The sequence below is a fragment of the Hylobates moloch genome, unplaced genomic scaffold, assembly GCF_009828535.3.
Source record: "Hylobates moloch isolate HMO894 unplaced genomic scaffold, HMol_V3 SCAFFOLD_24, whole genome shotgun sequence".
Lineage (NCBI taxonomy): Eukaryota > Metazoa > Chordata > Mammalia > Primates > Hylobatidae > Hylobates > Hylobates moloch.
The window spans coordinates 8,369,332-8,396,182 of record NW_026652299.1 but is presented as its reverse complement, the minus strand read 5'-3'; the positions used below and the strand labels follow the sequence as shown (position 1 = coordinate 8,396,182).

The window sequence follows — 26,851 nt, the reverse complement described above, 5'->3', positions numbered from 1 at the left end:
GTAGCACCTGTTAGCTTAGAGTCACTTGCAGAGACTGTGTCCTGTGAGAAACACATGCTACAGGCCCAACGACAGGAAGAGGATAAAGGGATAGTGGCCTCACTGGAGTCATTAGGACAGCCCTGTGGTGAATGATGTGATAGAAAAATTCTCCCCATCTACTTGTGCTGAGCCTTTCCTTTCTTGGAGTTGTAGTTTCTCTTTTGCCGAAGCACCTATTGTCCTCAAGTTCTTCTCCAGGCCTCTCTCAAAATTCCATTTCAAATACCTAAGGCTAAGTGTAAATATTCAAATAAAACTGTCAAAATTTACTAAGAGATATAAACAAAACCTTGCAATAGTGAGACATACCTTCTTTTCTGAGGCGGAGGTCTTACTAGTTTTAAATTTTTTGTTTGTCCCAAATTAATATAGATATAGTATACAATCTTATCAAATTCCCAATAGGATATTCTGGGGGAAGAGAAGAAATATTTAAGACTTACATAAAAGATTTAGGGTCCTTCAAATGATTTCTAAGAATTAAAATATAAATTGGAAAAATTACAAAGGATTAATACCTAAAGCTTACAATGGAAAAATTAAAAATAACACATTTATATATAAATGCAGTTGACCCATGAACAATGTGGATTTGAATTGCAGGGGCCCATTAATATGAGAGGGGTTTTCTCCCCAATAAATACAAGGGTCTCTCTGTATCTGATGTTTCCACATCTGCAACCAAGAGTGCAGAGGGAAACAGCAGTATTCACAGAATATGAAACCCCTGATATTGAGGGCTGACTTCTTGTATTGAAGATTTGCTTTGGGCCAATGGTGGGACTCAAGTACGTGCAAATTGTGGTATTCACAGCAGCCCTGGAATCAAGCTCCTTTGAATACCAAGAAACAACAATAATTTCATTAAAAGTGCTGTTCAAAATAAATTGGGGAAAATTTATGTGGTAATTGTCACCAAAATTTAATAAACTTCCTTAAAACTGCATTCTAATCTTAAAGATACTAGAACTTAAAAATGTGTAAGCACATTAGTAAGAAATGCCAAGAAAAAAAGCCCGCAAATGCCTAATCATAAGAGAAATGCAAACCTAAGAAAAAATGAGTTTTCTTATAAAATTCGCAAAGTATATAATACTGTGTTACTTCAGAGAAAATATGAATTGAAATGGGCTTATGCTTTAAATTTTGGTGAGGTAATACAACTCGCAACAAACTTTCTAGAAAATGATTAGTAATGCATTTCAGCAGCCTTTCAAAATTCTTTTATTTGACCTAGTAATTCTATTTCTAACAATCTCTTCTAAGAAAAGCAAATCAGAAATCTTAACAAAAAGTCATGCTTATGCAGCGTGGGTTTATTTATCATGACAAAATGTGGAAACAACTAAATTGTGGAAAAATAGGAAGACACTTCAATTTATTACAGTAAATCTCTATAACAAAATGTTAGGAAGCCATTAAACAGATGCTTTCAAAGAATAATGCCATGGAAAAGCCTTCATGATATAATGTTAAAAAAATATATAATATACAATATTGTATATTTAATTTGACCTATGTATGACCTATATATATATGCAAACACATATATATGTGTATAAACGTAACATATGTATTAAAGAGTCTGAGGGAAAATACATTGAATACTAAGAGGGATATTTTGAGTACTATGATTAGAAGTGTTTTTAGTTTTTATACATTTCTGGTTTTGCATATTTTAAAAGTCTTCAAGTATGCATTTATATTCAGAAATAGTTTGATTTAATATATTTTCCTAAGAAACGTAACATAGCAATATCTAAACAAAACATATAGAAAAATATCATCCTTTCATTTGTTTTAAAGGCTTCATCTAAAGGAATAACTGAATTAAAATTCCAGACCTTAGACGGCAGGTTTAGGGAATTAGTCTGTCATCCAAAGAGGCTTATTAAGGCTCCTGGAATCACACTACATGGCAATTGACAGTACTGCCGATATAAGTTTTAAGGTCAGGTCAGGATATGGATACTGAAGTCTCACTTATGGGCAATGTGGGGAAATGCAGTTCACCAATAAACAGGCGTTTACCCAAGTTTCTCAAACGTAGTGGCAGTTTTAGAATACAGCAATGATAATGGGCTAGGTGGAGGAGACTCAATTTACTCATTTTTTTGAGCCTGCAAATTTTGGAAAAGAATGACATTGGGAAAGAAAGGGATGAACAGAAGATGGAAAAAGAAAAGAGCAATCTCAGAGCAGCAATCACCTTGAATTGTAGTCTTGAAGGCAGCACAGAAGAATTGAGATAGCTGGGGGAATTGTATTGTGTATCTGAAGTACACCAGCTCTGTTTTACAGGCCTTGTGCCATCACATCATCTGGGTTACATTACAAAAACACTCTACTCCTCACATAGCATAAGTCTCTGGTAATTTTGGTGCAGGAAGGATGAGTAATTTTTACTATATTTAATTATCATAATGGTAAGTGTTCTCTGAAAGCTTTGATGTAGCTGAAGCTTCTGCCGTAATTTACCAAGAAGTTTTTGGAGTCCGCTTAGAATCTTGCCATCCTGGGCCCTTTGATGACCCTGAGTTTTTGTGATTTTGCTTAAGATATCCTATCAGGTATCTGCCTGATGTCATGGGAGCATAAGGGCATGTGTTGATGGCAAGAAGACCATGGAGTCTTATTCTCTGATAATGTTTATTCCACATCTGTGATTTGTGTCCTACAAGGCTCTTGGGACTTAAACCACATGTGCTATATTTGCATTAATGGGAACTTGAGAAGGAGAGGCCATAACACTATTAAAATGTTTAGCTTTCGCTCCCATCACACAGACACATGCTAGTAACTACTCCCAGACCTTGTATCATGGTGCTGCAGGATGCAACGTGGAGTGCACTCATTGTTTCAATACAAGGGACTTGAAAACAAATAGCTGCCATCTCTGTCTCTGATAGTTTGCCAGGCTTTTAACTTCTTTGGTTTTTCCCTCTCCAGATCACGGTGAGGTATCTCAAATGTATTCCAAACAGCACATTGCCCCATCTTTGTTTCTTCTTTTATAAAGGAACTCTTGCTTTAAGGTATATTTAGAAAACCTAGGGTCTAAGCCAAATTCCGAAGAACCACATGTTAATTCAACTTTCAAATGGCAAGAAATGACTTAGTGCAGAATCACCCACGCAGGGTTATTGATCACCCAGGCCTAATAGTCACAAATGTGACAAATATGCTGGAAGTTTTTCCTAGGATTAAATATCCAACTGTTAAATTATATATGAAGATATTTTGAAGAATCTTATAAACAGGGAGGGTGCAGGAAAAAGCAGAGAAAAGAAGGGGAAGGGAAGGAGGGACAAAGGGACTGGGAGAGAAGGAGGGAGGAAAAGAGAGAAAGAGAGCACATGAAGGAACAGGGCATGAAGATCACATCTTCATTACTCCCTAGGCCAGAGTTTTTCAAATTGCGTTCAAGATCCTTTAGTGGGTCACAGAATCAATTTAGTGAGTTGGGACCAGCATTTTTAAATGAAATCAGTTAAAGAAAAAAACAAGGATAGAAAATATCAGGTTACATCACATGTAGTAAAGGGAGGTATTATTTAATAAAACTTTTGTTTCAATTATATGATATTTACATATATAAATGAACATATGCACATGGTGTATATATATATATATGTTTTTCATTATTATACATTCAATAATAGATGAATGAATTTATGTGCAGAAAGATACCTAGATGACAGAAAGAGAGAGAGAGAGAGTGTGTGTGTGTGTATCTGAGAGAAAGATAAATGGGGGAGAGAGAGCAAGAAAGAGAGGTACTGATTGGCAATGATTACTTCTTACCAAGTTTCATGAACAAAAATGTTTGAAAGCCATCACCAGATTATACCTCCAGGACAGTGGCTTCTTTAAATTTGGAATACATTCTTCCCTTAGTGCCTCCTCTACCTGCATTCAGGTAAATTAACAAGCTGCATATATAAATATCATCTAATTAAGGCACAAACTTTTAAAGAAAATGTAGTGGATGAAACTCAGTGAAATATGAATCCAATGCTGTGAGCCTCAAGGGTAGCAGATTACAAACCCAACACTGGTTCTCATGATGGAAAAATGTTCTCCTTAATGTCCTACTCCCCAGGACACTAGAGAATGATAAATGGCATAATAGTTTATAGTAAGCCTCAGAAACTGAGGGAGAAACTTACTGTACTGATGATCTTTAGATATCATTTATTCAGGGATTGGGATTATTGCTTGAGATCATGAAAAGACAAGTTAATGGCAAAAGAACCATCTTGATGAAGCAGGCAAAAAACTATAGTTGGGACAACTACTATGGAAAAGTTTGAGCTGATAATATTGGAAGGAAGTGTGTCTTCTGGACAGAATACAGAACCCAAAAAGTAAGATAACAAAATTCAGTCCAGGCTGTTAGGGTGTGAGTTCCAACCAGAAATAACAAGGATATTTTAAAGACCATTGGATGATTGCTGAATACACTGACATGACTCATTTTCAGATATTCTTATAACTATGGTGCCTTGAACGCAAGTATGGATTATTTCTTGGTTACATGTGTAACAATTCAGATGAGTGAGGCAGATGGAAGGTGGATTTAAAGAACTCAGTGAGGTGCTATGAGGATCAGGGAGATGCTCTGCAGAGCCCCAGTTCCTAAAAGGAGGTCTGGCAAAAGGACACTGCCAGCCGAGAGGGTCTGGTATGTGAGATAAACCACCAGAATAGGGAACCACAAGCCAGAAGCAAGAAGAGGATACAGCTACAGAAATGAGCTTTGGCAAAGACAGGATATCCAAGACAGGGTGCATTCTCAACTCTCAAGGCCTGAGATCATGTCAAGTCACTTTGGGTTATAGCAAAGGTCTTTATTCAATATACCAAGCATCTCAAAGTGGGGCATCTAACATTGAAAGCAGAGAAGCAGCTGTTGAGTTGTGTAAAAGAGGAAAAGATCAGGAACCAGAAAGAGCTGGAGAAAACCCAGGGGCCCATGGAAGAGGCATTCTTCTTACCAAAATGGTGTATCATCTTTTCAGATAGATGCATTGGTACAACCTGAGAAGGCAGTGGTATGTTGACAGTTACGGAAGTTGCAATATAGAGCCAGCTTTAAGAGGATGTCTTCCCCACTGTGACACTGTGGAATAGCTCTGCTAATACAGGTTCCCACTGACTAATCATTGCTTTCCTCTTTACTAGTATACCAAATAAAATCTGTTTTCTACATTTCAAGGCCTTTCATTATGTGGATACCAAAACCCTTTAGTATTAACCTAAGCCAATTGAGCTATCGTTTATTCTATACCCCTTTATTGAGAGCTGGTGCTATTCCAGATACTTGGCTGAATGCAGAGACATGTGGTTTGGCGGTCAGGGAGCTTATTGTGTAGAAAGGTCAAGACACTGGATGTGTACAATAGTGAGATGCACACCATCATGAAGTTAGTACAAACTGCTGGGGGGATACCTCTTTTTTGACCTCTAAATGTTATAAAGGACTTTCCTGAATAGACAATATCTGAGTAGTTTCCTGAATGAAGAGGTGGAGTTTGCAAAATCCAGGAGACAATAAATGAATCAGTCAATAAATAAAATCAAATAATAACATAATATTTTAAGTGCTAACTATGTGCCAGGTATTATGTTAAGTTCTTTCCTGGGTTGTATTTCATATAGCCCTTAAAATGGTCCTATGAGGTAGGTATTATTGTTTTTCTCAGGTTATAGGTGAGAATATAGAAACACAAAAATTTTAAATAAATTGTTCAAAGTTATGCTGTTAATAAGTGGAGGAATTGAAAAGGTTAGAGACAGATAAATTATGAAATGTTTTGCAACATACATTAAAGAATTGAGGTTTTATCCTTGGGATAAAAGGGATCCATTCAGTGGCTTTTAAGTGGCATGTGACAGATATGGATTTAGGTAGATCATCTTTCTATAGTCCAGAGCAGCAGACTCCAATATAGCATAATTTTCAAATAACTTGTGGAGCTCTGTAAACAGACTACTAGGCCTTATTCCCAAGATCTGATTCCTTTAGGTCCTAGTGAATGTAAGAATCAGACTTACAAAGATCTCCAAGGACAAAGTTGATGTCAGTCAACTTAGGAGTTTACCCATGAGTGGATGTAAAGAGTGGATTGTAACTATACCATCTGTCATTAAAGAGGTCAGACCAGAAGTCACATTGGTCCGAATTGTAATAGATCAGAAATGATATTGTTTTGAACTGAACTAGAGTTATACATTAGGGATCTATTAGTTTTACACATCTAATTTTTTTTTTTAAATGAGAAATGGTAATATAATTCTGGAGTGTGTCTATAAGGGAGAAGAATCATGTCTTACAGGAAAATGTTTGGTAACGCCTCCATTTAAGGGATGAGTGAAGGGAAAAGATTCCACAGAGAGGGCATAGGAACAGCTTCTTCATGTCCTTTAGAGATGCTATGTACTTTCCTTCCTCTGAATCTTTGCACAAGCTTTTCCTTTCACCTGTGTTGTCCTCTTACCGTGCCTTTTCTTCTACTAAATTTCCTCTATCCTTTTAGGATCCTTCTCCAACATTCTTCCCTGAGTCCTCCATTATACCCTCAAGGAAAGTTTGATTTCTTTCATTGAAAACCATTATGTGTCCCGTCTTGAATCATTATGTAATTATTGTTTCTAATGTTTTCTCATGCTGGTCTTTTCTCACACTAGATTGGAAGCTTCTTCAGAGGAAGGGTCACTGCTAACTTTTTTGTATACCTTACAGTTCTTAGAATTGGACCAATGACAGGTATTCACTAGGCACCTAAATGGTTATTAAATGACTCCCAGTGTTGTGTGTGTTGGCTAGTGATCCATATGTCCCAGAGACACAAAATAGGCCTGGTTTATACCTGTTGTCCTGGTGTGTTATTAACAGTGCCTTTTGCCTTCAGAATTATCATAGTTTGAACAATAAATTGTATAGTCACCCTACTGATAGTGCTACCAATACATTTTTTTAAAAGTCTAGCATCTTTAAGTGGTAACATTTCAATACAAATGTCATTTTGCTTTGGGGAGTAAAGAGTGTTAAGATATTTTTGCACACATTTGGCATGGAGTGATATGTCATTCCAGATGTCTCCTTATTAGGTGGGTGGCCTGTTGCTCAATTGACAGAAGTCATTGTCTATTATAGAGTCACAGGTAGTTTAATAAAAATACCATTAAATTATATTTTTCTGTTGTGTTCTCTTTCTATATCTGGAGAAATAGAATGCATATGTACATATGTACTATGTTATATATTATATATAACTTTATATATGTACATATATGATACATATCACTGCATCATGATATATGTCACTATATATGATATACTCATATATATCATATATAGTGATATATATATATATGCATATTATATGTACACATGTACTATATGTTTTGTAAACCACTAACTATAGTTTTAGAAATGTCAGATGCTTTTTCATGTTTGGTTTAAAGATAACCCTTTTGAGTAAACAGTTAGGAATGCTCTCCAAACAGCAGAATTACAATTTTTCCACATTCTCAGAAGAAAATTTTCAACATTTTCAATTTATTTAAGCCTCTCATTCATGGAAAAAGAAACATTACTACTCATTCATGAACATCCTAATTACATAGATAGCTAGTCTATCATTCCTAATGAATGATCATGCTCTTTCATGGAGAGCAAAATCTAGATTGTCAAGCTCTTGGTTAAACACAGTTTGAAAATTATGAGACACCAAAAGTAAGTTTGTAGTATTACACTTACTTCTTGAATTATGCAGTTTGGATTCTATAAAAAAGAATTCACTGGTTAATTTCCAAATCTTCATCTAATATTTGTTCCTCTGCCCAAATTATATAACTTGACAGCAGAGAAGGGAATAGATACCATTCTTTCTTGTGAGCCACACACTCTGCAAGGGCCATTCCCAGTTCTGCTATTTCCCAGGACAGAGTATCAGGAATCATGTGGGAATAGTTCATGTGTGCCTGGGCTAATCTGTGTTTACTAGTGTAGTACAGAGGTGCACTGTTTATGTCTGAGAAAATAGTTATAAATCACACTTCTTCTGATCACAAATACTCATTTATCTTTAGACTACATCACCACCTGAGTTATTTTTATGTAAATATTGCACCTCTTAAATATAATGATGATAATAGAGGCTGGGAATCCATAGATTTGCTCAAGTGTTCCCTTTTTCAATAACTGAAAATATTTAAATCCCAGAAGCTTTAGTATCCTAAGAGAAGTAGCAGACAGATGTGTCAATAGAGTGAGACCTATAGAAGTTGTGAGTAATGAATAAGACAGACTCACGGGCTTCTGTAAGGGAACTGCGGTGCATTTCCTAGGTTGGTATGTTCTGGCTATGCTGTGAACCATAGCCCAGAAATGACTGACTCAGAGAGAGTCCTCAGCTGCTTTGCTGCTTTCAGTTCTGTCATCACATAGAAAGGTCTCTTTGGCGAAGTGTTGGAAACAACACAAGGTGGGCAAGCATCTGCAGATTTCCTCACTCAGTCGGAAGACCAGCTGGAGTCATCCAGCTTCTGGAAATCAGTAAAGAGACCAACTTTGGGTAGCGAGTCTCCAAGACGACAGAGAATCTATGTTGTGGTGGCATCACCATTCCTTATTTGTTGGCATCCTTGTCTGGAAACTGCCTCATTTGGCTATAATTGAACTTGAAGATTAAAGCACAGATTTTCATATGTATCTTCTGTTCTCTGAATGTAAAATTATGAAATACACCTACATTCACTTCTAAGTGGCAGTATTGTAATTGAGCAGATTTTTGTTTTTCACTGAAACCTGGAGTTGAATTGTCTTGAGCCGGAAGGCATTCAAGCTGCTGTTTTTCACTTAGCTATATTTCTCTATAAGAATCTAATTGTTTCAAAAAGTGAGGTAAAGTATGTGAAAACCTGAATCTAATGCAAATAAGTCTGTACAGCACTAAAGCTAACAGGTGTTCTCATTAATGTAAGTAGACATGGAACAATTCTTGAATGTTTTATAAACACTCATAATCATGGCCAAATATGTTACAATAGCATAAAGATACATACTGTAACATCTTTTATTCTTGTTGTGCACTCTCAGTACTTATTAATAGGAGACTAGTGGCAACAATACCTACTTCTGCTTAAGTTACTGTGTCATAAAGTTAGCTAATACTTCTAAATAGAATTAACAACATAACTACTACCTCTTCCCACAGTTTGCTTATTTATCAACATTAACAGTGTTCTCGTAAAATTAATGGCTACAATGCTGATGGACAGCAGTGAGCATCTTTGCATCACTGAAGTTCTCTAAAGACTTGACCCATTAACCTAAGTATTAGCTCTTTAAAATTTTGAACTTATGTTTCAGTTCCCATACTGTCAACTCTCAATTACAAAAGCCTATATTTAGGATGAGATTCTTGGATGATCTAGTGTAGATGATCCCTGTAAAATACTTGAGTGGCTTTGGAATATAATCAAGAACGTTCTATTTTAGGGATATGCATTGAAATATGACTCTTGTGCTTCCCCCCCCCTTCCAAGTTTAATCCTATTGTCTGATGTCTAGGACTTGCTGACTGCTGGGAAAATATAGCCTTCAGACTGCCATTATCAACCTTCAAAATAGTTTGCCTACTCTACTCTCGTGAAGTGTTTTCAGTAGACGTCAGTATTACATTACTTATATTATCTGAAAGAATGCAATTGTATTGCAGCCTTCAAAATTTTATGACAATACAGAATGAGTTAAATATATTATGGCATATCAAACAATGCAATATAATGCATTCACCAAAATGAATAAAGTAGATAAGGTTTGTCTATTTATTATTTTCTTAGTGTTCCTTATGTGTCTGTTGTTCAGCCATGCATGTAGACAATTGTCATTGGCCTCAGGATTATTATAGCATAGTTGGGGGAACGGAAAGACCAAAAAGACATTGCAACATAGACCAATTTGTGCTAAGATAAAGGAGAAGCAGGATGTTATGAGCGCACTTGGGGGAATATCTCTTTCAAAGAAATCTTTACTGAAAAGGTGACATCTCAAATGATTTGAATGATATGACGGAGGATGTCAAAGGGGTCTAGGCAGCAGGAATAACCTGCTCTAAAGTATGGGACAGCTGGGGAACAAAAAAAAAATCAGTATGGCTGGATTGTAGAAATGCAGAGGAAAATGTAGACCAGGGGAACTGCAGAGTGGGTCAGTGCCAGAGCACACAGGGGCTGGCAGGCCAAATTAAAGAGTTTGCACTGCACTGCAACAGCTGTGGGGAGCCTCAGAATGATATCAAGCAGAAGAATGGGATAATCATATCCAAGTTTCGGAGGGATCACTTTGGCTGCAATGTATAGTATGGACTTGAAGGAAAAACATGGATGAGACAGTGAGGAAAGCAAAGGATATTATAACTAAGTTCTCATGACAGATGATGGTAGTATAGATAATAAAATGCATAAAAAATTTTCATAATAATATACATGATATTTTCATTAAACTATAAACATACATAATGTTTCCTCGTGGATCAAAAAGGTATGTAGAAAGAGAAAACAAGTCAGTATATCTTGAAGAAAGGGAGATTGTATGTTTGTTAACACCTTTGAATTTATTAAAACTTAAAAAATTGAGCATTACCTGCATAAGGACAGTAATAATAAAAATAATTCCAATTTGAAAACAATGGGGGCAGCAGATTCCCAAGTGTCATGTGACTGTGACTAAGTGAGTAATTGAACACCAGTGAATATAGCTCAGGCAAGAAGGTGATCATTGGTTGGCAGGGAGTGACTGGTGGTGACAAATCCCAGGATGATTCATTTATCTACAGACAACTACACCCCCCCCACCCCAGTTTAAAAATTAAGAGCAATAAAAGTCTAAGTTGATATTTTTATACACCAACTGCTTCGATTAGTCTCTTTTTGAGTCGTTTTTCATATGAGCACCACAGGCAAAAGTTTTGGTGTAGCTGCTGCAAAACTGTGGAAACTGCTAAACTATCTCCTAATTACTTGGATAGTATTCTTTCATGAATATTGAGAAGACTGTTTCTCAGTACTTAAAATATTTTAACACAAAAGAATGAACATGAGGGGTTTTTTTTGCTTGTTTGTTTAAAATAAATTTTGGGTTTTAGATATTTGTTAATAAACAGAAAGGTCGAGTGGGCAAGTAATATGGGGTGTGAATGTTCACTACAGGGCCAATTTTATTATGCAGAACAAATCTCTGTTGTACGAATGCATGGACAAAATTATTTGGGTGTCAAAGTACAGCTCAGTTTCACTTAAAAAGCATTGTTTCTTGAAAGGCTGGCCTTAAACCTTAGATTTTGGAATGCACTGGAGGTCTGTCGTGTACATAACCTGACATTGTTTACTTTCCATTAAATAAGAAATTGCTTACGTGGGCAGGTTATTTTGATATGATGACACCACTGAGGGTTCCAATAAATGTACTTGCAAATCAATCAACCCCAAACACATTGAAAACATATCCAGTAAACATCTGGAAACTAATGAACGCACATTTGTTAACATAGGGGGAGTTACGGAAATGCTGGGATCCATTGGTGGCCTGGCTTATTTAGTAGCATGTGGATTTAGGAACATGTCACGGAGTCAGAAGAAACAGAGTAATTATAACATAAGGTTCAACATCTTTAGATATGTAGAACATTTTCCATTGCTTAAAACAAATATTCCCTAAGAAAGTATAAAACATTTTTCTGACTTGCGAAGTTTTTGCAGTCTATCATTTAAATTACTTAAATAAAGGGAGCTTTACTGCTCCCCAAAGCTGAGAATATAACACCCTCCATGCATATTAGCTTGATCTTCTTGACAGACCAGAAAAGTGTTTGTGTGTGCCAATTAAAACAAAAATGGATCCCTAGTGGCTTGTTCCCCCATACAACTTTTGAAGACTGCTATCATTGTTTGCTAGGGTAACCCTGGATAAGGCTGCTATCCAAAGTAAACAAACTTTTCAAAACTTTCATGACAGATGGGGATTACAAATGCATTTTAATAAGAGAGTTGCCAAAGCAACTTTTTTTTTTTTGTAATCAGCATATATTTACTTAACATCTAGCAACGTTGGGAACACAAGGCAGATACTTTCTCACAAAATGCTTTAACAAGTAACATTTTTGGAAAGGCAAATTGAAGACCTTTTACATCTAACTGATATTTTACCCTTAGTTTTATTTTAACTTTGCTCAACATGTTAAGAGAAATGTTAGGAATTACTCAAACCAGACTGTAATTTGAGACAGACATTCAGCCTGATAGTGTAATTTCTTTGGTGGTCATAAACACCTTTGAGACCAAGTAATTTAGCTATTAGTATAACCATGACAACCTTCATTTGATCAGCTATATGTGGAGTGATGCAAGATGAAAAAAATGTGAATCCGTGTGGGTTTTTAAAGCATTGTTACTTCGATTTTAGGTCTTGATAGCTCCCTATCATGTGTATATTTTCTGCTGGGAGTATTGAATACAGATATGGACAAAATTGCTATCACAAAAATAATTCATATTCACTTCAAATAAACTTAGTGTATATTGATATAACTTTTTATTTCTACTTAATTTAATTCAAATATAAAAATTATATCATGAAGCCCAAAGTCTCTCTAAACATAATAGCAATTAAATTCCATTCCTCTTATGTCTTTCTAGAACCACTGTAGCCATATTATTTAACATGTTTTGGGGCTCTTTGGATATTTGGCATATTTTATTATACATTTCCTACATACCATTTCAGTTTCATTAAAATGGAATAATCCCTCCTTAGGTTCTAATCAAAATGTGAAAGGTATTTGTTCAAGTGTAGGATTGCTTTAGTCCTTTCCAGGATTTGAAGGAGATGTAGATAACCCAATTCAGTCTTAGATATATTTTTTCATAGCAAGAGAGTGCTTGTTTTTGGAAAGAAAAATCAGAGTTAGGATTTTGCATGATCTTTTAAAATCGGGCTATCTTTAGCCTAACTGCAAGGAAAGAAGCAACTTTGTCTAAAGTTGCTATTCCAAATTTCATAACTGAAACCAAATTATCACGGCCCTTTTCCTGTTCAAACACACAGTCCTTGACTGTATACAACTGTTTGCTGAGAACTAGTGAACTAGAAATCAAGATCTTTGTAATCTCTTAATTCTATCATTTAAAATGATGCCAATTTGATAGAATGGCATTCTCATTTTCCTCATTTGCTTCATTTTCTTCATTTGCAAAATTACTTTATGATAGTGGAGGAAAGCTGCATTTGGAGAATGTTTATTATGTGCTTTGAGATCATTAAAGCTGATATCACTTTGCATACCAAGTGGTGGTATTCATATCCTTAATATACTGAAGTTCTGATACAATCAACATTTGAAGAATAACATATCATGACCACCAGTTTACGCATACTTTCATGATGTAAATGTGCCTGCAGTAACTACTCCCCCTCTGAAATCTTGACATGAGCATTGTGTGTGCCGCTCACATTGGGACTCAGTATGAGCCATTTTCTATTGTTATTTATCTGTATATGCATATGTCCTATTTATCCAGACAGATTGTGAGTTCTTGAGGGTGGGGGCTGTGTATCCCTAGCTTCTAGCAGGGTGCCTTGTACTTAATGGATGCTTCATCATCATTGTTAATGATTAGTAGGCTGTTCTGTCATGAACTCATCCTCTCTATTCTTCTGTACATGAAATTATTTGTGGGATTTATTCTGCAGTCGGAAGGGTGGGGCTCTCAAACAGGGTAGCACCATGTCACTCATTATCTCTTACATCTTTGGTAATCTCTCCATGTGCATCTGAAGTCAATTGGAAAAGAAGCTGATAATATTTTACCATCAAATATGTCTTGCTGATGAGGTGTATCTATAACATTGATCATTATTTCTGTTTGGCTATTATTTATAAAAGATTGGCAATAATGAAATTAAAATACCTACAATGTTTACGTTGTGTAGCTATGCATAATTTTGATTCTTTGTTATCTTTATTTTTCCCAAATTCTACACAATAAAGTATTATTCTTATAATCAGAAAAAAGAAGTTCTAAAAAAGGTTTCGTTTATATTCTAGTAAACAAAAGTATGGAAATTTGTAATGGTATAAATGCCATTCTACACATTAATGTCTCATTTAAATTAAAAGCTAATAGCATAAAATCTTACTGCCAGAATGAATATTGATGAGAGTGTTACTTAATTGACAATATTTAAAAGAACAATACTTAAATCAACATAAACACTACTTCTTAAAACTCTTTTAGGCTGTTTTAAATTAGCATAACAAAACTCTATTTAATTAAAATCTAAAACACAAATTTCTTCACTCTTCATCAGTGAAGTCTGGACTTGAATCTACCTGCCTCCATATTCAGAGGAACCGTAACAAGGACACATACTATTCTAAGCCCACATGAAAACTCTTGTAGAATTAATCCCCCAAAGCCTTAAGGAATGTGTCCACTCTGCATGTTGCTCAGTGGACACGCTTCTATAATTTCCTGGGCATAAATTTCTTACCAGCAAGAATTCAGATGGACCCTTATTTAGTATGAAAAAGTTCAAGACAAATTTCCCCAGATGGATACTTAAAGATATTTATTATTGACACTGCACACTTCATTAAGGTTACTTTGGTGCCCTGATATATTCCTTCAAAATACAACCTGGTGTGGTGATGAGGGATTTCAAGAAACATTTGCCTAAAGTAGGTTTCTAAGCAAGATGGAGACCAGCAGCTCTTATCTAAACCTGTTATGTTTTCTATAAGTTCTTCCTTCATCCCCTTACCCCAGCATCTGTCATGGAAGCAAAACATATAGAAAGAGTACATTAGCACAGCTTAATATCAAAGCCTTTATGTCTGTTATACATCATTTTAGATTGTCATCATAAGTTGTTCAATCAAAAGATTTAGTCAAAGCTAACATTCTTTACTGATGTCTTTTTTTCCCAAGAGTGTTGGAAATTCGATTGTTCAAAGTGCAAATATGATTCAGCAAACCATTTATCAGAAATCCTAAAGACGTAAAATAAAAAAATGGGTTGAGGAACCTGAATTAAATGGGTTTTACCAGTCAAAGATTTTGAAAATACTTTCCTGTGAGTGACTGGAATAGAGCAGAACAAAGTCAATTACTGACTGTAATTAAGAAGTGGATGCATTTAAACTGTAGAGAGCAGTAGCAGACTTCTCCAGACTGCCTGGTAACTCGAAAGATTAGTGGGAAGACAGAGGAAAGGATGTGAACTGTATCTCTCTGATAGTATGTTTTGAATGAATTGCATTCATATAGCTCTGATCTAGCTTCTCAAAATGAATTCGTAAATCACTGATTATGTATGATTAATGCAGTAATATATTTGGACAAAGGAACTTTTAAAATACATTTAACTTTTGGTTGTGTTAGCAATATAAGATCCCCTTTGCATTGCATAGCATGCACCAAAAATGCAAATGCACTGCTAAAGTACTTATGTTTTATCACCGTTTGAATTTACTAGACTGTAAGCTGAACTATGTTGGCTCTTTCATAAACCCTCATAATATAGTAAATCTAATTATGTTTGTTTCTCGTACTTTTTAAATGTTGTTTCTTTTTATAATTTTAATAATGGTTTATTTATACTGGCAGAAAAACATTATATTGTACATTGTGCTTTGGCTAATTCGTTTGTCTTTGTGTATGTTAACAAATTATGATGTTAGAAATACATTCATAATCAAAATATTTAACTACAGGATGAAGGTAGAGGTCTAGGACATTACTAGTTTTCTTGTGTTAGAAATGACCTTATATTTTTATATTACTATTTCTTAGGCAGCACTCTATAAAGTAAATATTTGGAACTTTATATGAGTAGAGAACATTGCAATGGTGTTCAGATAATTAGGCAAACATCACCTGAGCTGTCTTTTACTGGATACATAAAACAGGAGGCTGTTTTGAGCCATCCTTAATCTTATATGCAGTTTCATTTTAAAAGGAGAGAGAAAGAATGATTGGCCTCAGTAATCTGTCAAATTCTAGTGTAGGCGCTTAAATCCTGTTATTTTTCAATCTTTCACTTCTTATAATTGTATACACTTTAGACAGTTCTTCTCACAGTTATAGAGACAACATTTGATATTGGAACCCATCTCAATCAAGAATGGTTACTTTGCAGTACTGATTAATATTGAATCTCTACAGAGGTTTTCTAAAACCAAATGAAAAATGAATATATATGCACATATGTAACAGATTTCTTTCAAAACCCCAAAATCATTGTCATTAAATGTTGCCATGAGAATCCTCGAAACCTTCAGAATGAGCCATTTGGGATAATAACTGTCACTTTAATGATAGAATTATACAGGTGGCCTAAAGCGTGATTTGTGATTTTCTGAACCTGTGCCACATTTCAGCGTTCACCTCCTGTTTAGAGCAAGGAAGGCTGAGAAGAGGTGACTGGCTCCTGATTGAATATTTTGAAATGTCAGTCCTCTAAACCCCTGAACTCCGTGTGACAGTAGTTGGGAAATGTTCATCTTCCTGTTGCCAGGAAAAGTCAATAATACAAAGGGAAAATCTTCACAGTTCAGATTGATGGCCAAATACAAAAGCATGTCCATACCCACTCTAATCAATTTTTTCTCTAAGTAGCCCGTTATGTGTGAAACTAAGAGTATTGCTCTGTTTCTATAGGGTCATATCCTTTTCTCACAAGTCTGGGGAGAAAAAGATTCACTGTAATGAAAAATGGACAGTTACATGCTAAACATTGCCAACTACTTAGCAGTGCTGAGAGTCAGGAACCTGAATGTTCATTTGATAAACACTCTCCCAGAGAGGTTCAAATATGTAAATGAACTTTTATTTAAATACACTCCTTTTGTGGGGAAATTTTTTTTAATTACTTTCCTATAGATCTCTGATAAGAAAGTAGAAATAGTCAAATGTTACTCATCTCAATGACCTTTTGGAAGTCTGCAATTAGTGTTTTTGGTAAATAATCTGTTTTAGAGCTCTCCATAAAAGGAAATCAAATGTAGAGATACTATTAGATTTGAAAAAGACAGACAGGAAAGAGGCAAATGTGCAGAATGAATTCTGACACACTCGGGTGCATTTTTCTGCGGGTTCTGACTTAAGTGTGTACTGTCTGCAGTTCTCTAAACTTCCTGGCTTATTTCTCCTTAAGTTGGAGTAATTCAGCTCTAGCCCTACTCTGACTTAATCGTTCTATTATTAAAACAATAATGTATTTGTTATGACATGAAAAACAGTTTACAGAGAGCAGTTCAAAATGCTCCCAGTTCCCAGAAAGACAATTGCTGGAATACAAGAAAATATTTCAGTTTATTAAACTGTGTTTTTTAAAAAAGGATTTTTACATGTAAGAGATCTATCTTACATAGTTTCTTTACCTGTCTATTTCTTTTTCTTTTTTTTTAGATCACAACAGTATCAGGAAATGAGTTCCTTCTACAGTCAGATATTGACTTCATCATATTGGATTGGTTCCACGCTATCAAAAATGCAATTGACAGATTGGTATGTATTTGTTTTGGCTGTTACCTTTATTAATTAAAACGTAGTCATTTGAATCTTATTGCTCAGGCACATAACACACACACACACACACACACACTCATTTAAATAGATCCTATGGACTGAGAGATACTAAGTTCTTTTGTTTAAATAGAATCTACTAAAAACCTTTTCAGCAGACAGGATTTAATTTCTCTCTTTCAAAAATATAGTGCATTCTTTCTTTTTTTCTGAAATAACATGGACATTCATTTACTAGAGGCTGTAAAAAGCATACAAGCACTTAATAACTACTGATTTTTTTCATTTTCAGTTTATGCAGTCCATACTACATATTCCTGAAAATAAATAACATATTTAAGACTCACTGTTATAATACCAATAAATAATAACCCTTTGTACTGATTTTTATTACTCTTCCAACTAAGCTAGATTGTTCTTCTTATGAAAATTACATATCTAGAACTTCATGAAATTATCCTAAAACATACATTCAGAGTATGTTTTCTAAGAATAAACTTATTTGAAACCACTCATTCCGTGCTGAGTCTCTGCAACAAACATTTAATTTTATGACACTAATATTTGCAAAATTTTGAGAAAGAAATATTCTTAATATGGAATACAACACGATAGTAAAAGATTTTCTGTGTGATTTTCTTGATACTTAATTGCAAGCTTTCGTTATATCATTTTGGGATTAACACTTTAAAAAGTAAAATAACAAATTTACTTTTTCCCATTATTAGTATATTCCCCTTAAAGGGGTGTGTGTGTGAATGTGTGTGAGTGCACATACATACATACATACATACACACAGTGTGTTGCCATTGAGGATGGACTCTGGGACCAGACTGCTGGAGTTTGAATTCTAGTTCTATCATTTGTTACCTGGGTGGCCTTAGGCAAATTACTTGCCTATTTTGGCCTCATTTTCTTAATGAGGAAAATAAGGATAATAATACCACCTACTCTATAGAATTGTTGTAATGATTAATTGAACTAATGCATGAATAGTGCTTAGCATTTAGTAAGTACCATCATATACATATATAAACTATAATTAGAGTATTGAGCTTAGCATAGAGGACCCATCCTCAAATAATTACCTTACTTCAAATTTCCCTGTAAACAGCAAAATAGAACACAAAACTATATGGTGAATCCTTTCTTTCTAGTAAAATTATTCAGTCTAATTATTTGCTGTTTCCAGCCAAAGGATTCAAGTTGTCCATCAAGAAACCTGGAATTATTCAAAATCCAAAGATCCTCTAGCACTGAATTGCTAAGTCACTACGACAGTGATATAAAAGAACAGAAACCAGAGCACAGAAAATCTTTAAGTGAGTATTTTCTTTGACTTGCTCATTTTAAGTTTGTCTAAATGCAGTGCTTATGAAATATAAATGCATTGAAATCAGATTTAAGCCAAACTCGTCATACTCATGGAAGATTCGTAGCCATTTCCTGGCCAGGGATTTGTGCACTGGAGGGCAGTCTGGGCACTTTGCTCACATCATTGTTGGTAATGCCTTTTGAGAAAATAATTGTTCCAAGGTCATGGTCTCTGCTTACAGCAAACCTCTGAATCTCTGAGTAATAGCCATGGTGTTCAGATCAGTGATTGATTTTGAGAGTGGGAAATGTCAAGCATCTCCAACCCTGGTATCCTGACTATTTTATTTGCATACATTAAAGGGTATGAGTGACCACCAGCGTGGTCTAACTTAAGCCAACAGGCTATGCCACTTTCCACACCTTCAGACCACCAGAAACATTTAGAAACGTGCTTTCCAGAGAGGCTGATAGAAAATATGAGATGTGAATTAAATGTTCTCCAAGGTCACACCTAGTTCTAATATTCTAAGAATTGTATTTAGAGTAAAAAGAATGGTCTCACTACTTACATAGTGATCTTGAGTATCTTTCTTAACCATCCCCCAGACTGCTTCTTCCTCAATGAAAAGGCGTTATTAAAATATGCAACACATATCTCACAGAGTTGGTTTGAGTCTCAGCCTCCTGAAAGAAAAGGTAGACATCTGGCTGGGTGAGGTAGCTCACGCCTGTAATCCCAGCACTTTGGGAGGCCGAGGTGGGTGGATCACGAGGTCAGCAGCTAGAGACCATCCTGGTCAACATGGTGAAACCCCATCTCTACTAAAACTACAAAAGTTAGCTGGGCGTGGTGGCACGTGCCTGTAATCCCAGCTACTCAGGAGGTTGAGGCAGAAGAATTGCTTGAACGAGGGAGTCAGAGGTTGCAGTGAGCTGAAATCACACCACAGCATTCCAGCCTGGTTGGCAAGAAAGCAAGACTCTGTCTCAGAAAGGGTAGACATCTTTGGAACCAGAGAAAACCTATTTCCCAAAGTCTTAAAAATTATAGTATTTTGTGGGAGGGCTTCTACCTGGCTGACCCCAATCTTCCAAATCATTTTTTTCCTGGTATTTCCCTCTGACCAAATATCAGTATACTGACATCCTAAACTTTTGAATTTAAGGAGAACTCAGTAAGTTGAGAAGAGCTGCTAATGGAATATATGTGTACATATGTGTGTATATGTATATATGTGAACATATATGTATATGTATGTGTACATATATGTATATGTGTATATATGTATATGTGTATGTGTACATATATGTATATGTGTACATATGTATATGTATATGTGTACATATATGTATATGTATATGTGTACATATATGTATATGTACATGTGTACGTATATACGTACATGTGTACGTATGTATGTACATGTGTACATATGTGTGTACATGTGTACATATGTGTGTACATATGTATGTACATGTATACATATGTGTGTACATGTATATGTACATGTGTACATATGTATGTACATGTATATGTACATGTGTACATATGTATGTACATGTATATGTACATGTGTACATGTATATGTGTACATATATGTATATGTATATGTGTACATATATATGTATATGCGTATGTGTACATATATATGTATATGCGTATGTGTACATATATATGTATATGCGTATGTGTACATATATAGTATATGTGTACATATATACGTATATGCATATGTGTACATATATACGTACATGCATATGTGTACATATATACGTACATGCACACATACACACGTATGTATGCTAGATGATTATTTGTATGTGTACATATATGTGTGCATTAAGAAAGATATGTATACACACATACATGCACGCAAACACTCATACACATATGATAGGGAAGAGAGAAGCTATTTATATGTGATAACATATTTGCCAAAGTTGAATTACTGAAGTCTACAAATCTAGAAATTGCATGAGAATTTAAGAGTAGAAGCACCCTTTTGAAATCTTTATGCAAAATTCCATGCCATAATTTTCAACAACTGCTAGATACATTTACTTGGCCAGTTATGCTAAGTTGGAGTTTAAGATTATCAATGTTAATGTTTAGAAAATGCATGGTGTATTTGTGGAGAGTTAATGCCATTTCAAAAGACTTTTCCATAATGGTGCAGTTTAGATTTATTTCATTTAAAGAATGTTTTTCTTTCATTCCTGATCATTGTCTTCTTTTACTTCATATGGTTTGAGACATAAGGTAAGATTTCAGAATTGGGATTCAGTTAGGAGTATATATTTAGTGTTAATCATATAGACATTTTGTAGTACATATAAAAGAATATGTGATGCAATGACTAATAGGTCTGGAATCTTAGATATAATTGCTGGTTCGGAGGAAACCTTAAGACGTTTCTAAAACCTGAGCTATGGAGAAAATAAAGGTTTGCAAAAATATATTTGAGAAACATTGAGGATAATGAATTCTCTATTGAGTAACAGTCACTTTAAAAGTATTAAGATGCTGCTGAAAAAAAATCTTACAGATAGAATACTCACTACTTCTCTTTAGAATCTATTTTTAATTGGAAAAGACAATTATTTTTCTACTTTGAACTTAAACTCAATCCTGCTTAAAAACAAGGAAGGCCAGGGGTAGTGGCTCATGCCTGTAATCCCAGCACTTTGGGACGCCGAGGTGGGTGGATCGCCTGAGGTCAGGAGTTCAAGACCAGCCTGGCCAACATGGTGAAACCCTGTCTCTACTAAAAATACAAAAATTAGCCAGGCGTGGTGGCGGGCACCTGTAATCCCAGCTACTCGGGAGGCTGAGGCACAAGAATTGCTTCAACCCGGGAGGCGGAGGTTGCAGTGAGCTAAGATTGCACCACTGCACTCCAGCCTGAGTGACAGAGCAAGACTCTGTCTCAAAAAAAAAAAAGGGAAGAGATACATGATGATTTACTCTATTCATTTCAAAATCTAACTAATTGTACAATGACTTCATACTGACCTTTTACTTTGAAGTTAAAAAAAAACTAGAAAATATGAAACATTTACTGTGCCCGAGGCACTGTTCCAAGTGCTTGTCTTACAGCGATACATTTAATCCTCTCACCAATCCTATGAGGTAGACACTATTAGTAACCCTATTTTATAGATGAGAAAACTGAAGCATGAAGAACTAAGGTAATTTGTACAAAGACAAGTTATGGAGACCTATTTCAAACCCAAGCAGTCTTATTTTAGGGCCTGTACTTTTAATCATTACCCTATAACAAAGTGAACAAGCAAAAGGTAAACTTAGTTTATATCAAACTTAGACTTGGATAGAAATATTATGTTAAAAATAAGATTCATAGAAATCAGTAAACTTGAATCAGGACCCAAAAACTTATTGGCAAAAATAATTAAAACTGGGTGTTTTCTTTCAATTTTGATTTCACTATTAAAATAATAATTTAATCTTTAACACTAGCTCTAATTTTAGAAAATGATTCTTTTCTGTATCTTGGTGAGTATGTATAGTTGTAAGCCTTTTTTTTTAGGGCCAGTATGTTTTTTGCAATGTAGGACACAGTTAATATCCATCTATTACTTTGAATTAAGTTCATTCAATATATATATATATTCACTTTCATTTGAAAGGCATAATGATTGACCCACCCACACAATATCAAATTAGACCATGCATTTGAAATAGTGATTGACGTATTTTATATTTGATGCTTTGTAAAATATATTTTTTCAAGTAGGAAATACCCTGTGTGAAACCCCTCTGATCTCAGTCCTAGATTTGAACACCCAAACTTAGGTTTCTTAAAACTTGCATTCGCTTTTATGTCACCCTTTGGAGATTAAATAATTATATAGAATCAGAGACTCAACAGTATCCTCTTCCTTATTAGTAGTCTAAGCACAAACTTTGTTGTCAGTTTTCTGCCTTTGGCTTCCTGTGCCCTTGATGTTTCCATAAGTTTTGCCGCCAAGATTGTAGACAGATAAAGCCAGAATTACTTCTTTAAAAGGCATGTGAACATCATTAGCAGCTAACAGGTGGTCATTTCATTGTCCAGTTTGTCTATATAACATGGGAAAAATATGTTCTCTCAATGAGTGAATTCAGAAATTTATGTTTACATATACTTTCCTTTTAAAAGATAGGATTCTAACCTGCCAACACTATTAAGAACTCATCAGATATTTTAAGATATCAGTTGAGTCTAACAGACAAGAAGCCAGAAAATTTAATGCAAGGGCCAGATCACTGTGGGAAACTCAGGACACCAGCCTGGGATGAGAGTAGGAGAGCAGCTCTCCAGGGAGGGCTGTTATGGAAAGTGGAGAGTCAATCAGAGAAGATGTGAACATATTTCTCTGAGGAAAGAGAATTGTCTTCCACTGACGGCAAAGAGGGGGAAGGCCCAAATATAATAAATCTTGCATCAGATAACCTTGGCGAGGTTTCTTAACTTTTCTGAGCTTTACTTTCCACATCTATAAAAATGGGTCTAATACTGTCCTTAAAGGATCGTGTGGGAATTTGAAATTAGATATGTAAATAGTTAGCTCACGGCAGGCACTCAGCAAGTAGGAGCTTTTATTATTATCCTCCATGTCCCCAAGCAGATAGCACTGAGACAGGGCTTGAGCCTGGTGGTGGTTGATGAAAGACTGGAACAGGGCATATAAGTTTGGCATCCTACTCCCTGAGTGTACGAAAGGTAGAAAGGGTGCCAGAATTGGATATGCGAGTCATAGCTGCAAAAAATCCAAGTATGAGCAGCTGGTCTTTCCCCTGGCAACTCCCACGTGAAAGGAGCAGGTAGGGCGTTCTTGGGAGCAACACACCAGGAAACAGTAGAAAGGAGCCAGGAAACACTCTTGATTCTCCTAAACCCAGAAGAGCATGCCATTCAGAAGGTCAAGTTGATGGGAAGGATGCAGCATTAGCCATCTCGCTACTCCTTTACACAAAGCTCTAGTGTATTCATTCATACACACATTAATTCTTTTTCATGAAGAAATACAGCTAAGGGTATACAACTAAAATTCTTGATTTCACTCATCCGTGCTTTTAATTTTTAAAAAATAACTTTTGTATGTAGGTTATGCCTTAGTAGTAATATATCTCATACCTGTCAATTGCTAAACTGTAAAATCCATGAGCGTGGAGACCTTGGATAACTTGAATATAAAACTGACACTTTAGTATTATAAATAAGCACCCTGAAATGAACATGAGTTACAAGACTAAAGTCAAAAGGTAAGAGAGCTAAAAGGAAATGGGTTTTCCTTTAGCTGTCTCTTGATTAAGTTATCATAAAAAACAAATGTGTTCTGGGTGAAATCCTAAATGCATTTGGATGTGGATTTCCCAAATCTACATTCTCTTAATGGCGTGTGCAATAAGGGTGTATGTAATATGTTTCTAATAATTGGGGTATATGTATTTAAATGCACGTTTCCCAATTCCATATCCCCTTAATGATGTGTGCAATAAGACAACAGAAAGAAAACTTGAATTGAGAGAGTTACACAATAAAAATTAAAATGCTACACACTTTTACCTTGTCTTTGTTTAAAAAATTTGCCTGCAAAGTATCATGACCATGCCAAGTGATGCAAACAAGTTTGATAGAGAAAACAGTAATTTTTTGTACTAATCTAAATAATTATAATACTGGTCTTCTACAACTATAAGTAGGCTGTGTTCTCAAAATCCAGTTGTAAATTGGTTGCTTAGACCTGGTACATTTTCACAAGGAAACCATGTACCAAGCCACAAAAGCACACTTGAATCTTCTGCAGTCACTTAGAATGTTGTTTCTAGGGAACAACTCATTCTGAATTTGCTGCACCTCTGGTCCTGAGAGCTAAGACTTCCCAGTAGCATTGTTTTCGATCTAGTTTCTGGTCTAGATCCCCACTTCTGTACTGGCTTCACCAAAGCAATTAGGAGACTCAGAATGGCTTTTGCTAGGATTCTGGTGAGCCCTGAAAGTCCCCAGTAGTGGCAGGGAGGGAATTTAAAGTCTCCAAGCCAGAAGAAATCATAGAAAAAGGGGAGAATTGAGGACTGGCTAGGCAGTTTTTGTAGCATTAATGGGAAGTGAGTCCTTAGCAAGACAGATGTTCTTTGTAAAAAGTATGTGTAATGACAGATTAAGTCTGGAATTGTCCCAAATATAAACATTTGATGAATCTAGGTGGTGCATAGGCAAGTGATCATGATCCTATTGTTTCATTTTTTTTTGTATGTTTGAAAAGTTCTCCAATTAAAAACTGAAGTAAACACACATACCCACACAAAATTAGGTATGTCCATGTGCCTAGTTCAGTAAAAGAATATACATATTTTCTAATTATGACTTGAACCTTTCAAAGAAAGATAAAATTTTCTGAATATGAGTTACATTAAGACCTCTTTACAGGAAACATTGATAACTCATTGTTTTCCTATTTTTCCTCCAAAACCAATATATTTTTTTCCTGTGACCATTGAGACCTTTCTGGGAACTATGTAATTAAGAAAACTTGTAAGATATTTATTATTATCCAAAATTAAAAAGTCACATGAGTTTCTTGGATAAATATGTAATTATCAATTGTTAAAACACATACTGTGAAGCCCGTTCTGGAGGCTCATATAAATACGTATTTTAAAGTTTTTTCTTATTAAGAATTTTGTATAAAACAGTCTAATCCTGCCAATGTATGAAAATAATAAGATGAACAAGCCATCTGCCAAGAAAATGAAAACAATATTAAAATTGCACGGATAAACCATATCTAGTTCCGAAAAAATGGAAGAGCTCTTTCCTGGAAACAACAAAAAAGTCCCAATATTTGTGTAGAATATCATGGGTTATTATATTATCAAGAGGACAAAGTTTTCTGATTTGGGTGAGAGGGTCACTCACTTTTTTATTTTATTTAATTTTTTTCAAAATAACTAGTGCCACTCTGGTACCAGTTTTATTCAGAACCCTCTTGAGAAAAATAAACTATTGAGCTAAAATGTGAAAACACATCACTTCATATTACTATACTTATAAGACAGACAATATCTAAAGAATAGTTGAGTCTCACTTATCTTTTCAGTTTTTCACAGGTTAAGAGAGTTACTTGTTTCAAAATATTTCAGTTGGTAAAGAAAAAAATTGAAAAATTATAAATGAAATTTATGTTGTTAAAGCTGCAAGATGTAAACATGAAAGGAAAGGAGTAAAAATTAGACACACTTGATAGTCAAGCATCCACATTAATTTATCAGAATAGTATTATGCATGAAGGTCCCAGGCTTCACCATGGCCCTGTGTGACTCTAACCATTGTTTTGACATATGTTCCCAAGCAGCAGTACCTACTTTTTCTGGGACGCATAGATTGCACTTTATTCAAAATATTCAATTTTCAATGAATCATTTGATAAGAGGACTTCGTTATGAGCTGAGCAAAGAATGTCCTGATTAATCTCTTCTTTCCCATCTAAGGGGCTGATCTCGCCCTCTGACCTGTGGACGTCCATTGTCATGTATCTCGTAGCATCAGCTACTCTGAAAGTCCATCTAACCCTCTCAGTGCTCAAGCACTAGATCACCCTATCTTCCTTCTGACCCTGGCAATAACACCATGACCATATTTCCCCTTAGATGAACTGCATTTAATCAATTTCTGATTTCATTAGGTCAAATGGCATCTTGCTTTCAATAATAGGGCAAATCCAGAGGGCTCTTTGCTCTAACTCTCAAGCAATATTTTCTTGGCATTAATACACTACTGTGATTGTAAACAAAAGAAAAAAAAAGGTCTTTGGTATCCTCACAAAGTGTCCTTTTGTTTATTCCATGACCTTAAAATGGGCGTATATTAATGTTTTCTTATGAAGTTAGGC

The 26,851-nt window shown here is 35.2% G+C and overlaps 1 protein-coding gene across 2 annotated transcripts in view; it reads left to right on the top strand.

Moving 5' to 3' along the window:
* The window catches only part of ARHGAP15 (Rho GTPase activating protein 15), a 645,466-nt gene that overhangs the window by 295,868 nt on the left and 322,747 nt on the right, over positions 1–26,851 (top strand). For both annotated transcript variants that reach the window (XM_032145612.2, XM_058434361.1), the window contains 2 exons: positions 17,521–17,619; positions 18,831–18,960. In XM_032145612.2, coding sequence (XP_032001503.1) covers positions 17,521–17,619; positions 18,831–18,960 — 229 coding nt within the window. The remainder of the gene's footprint in view (positions 1–17,520; positions 17,620–18,830; positions 18,961–26,851) is intronic.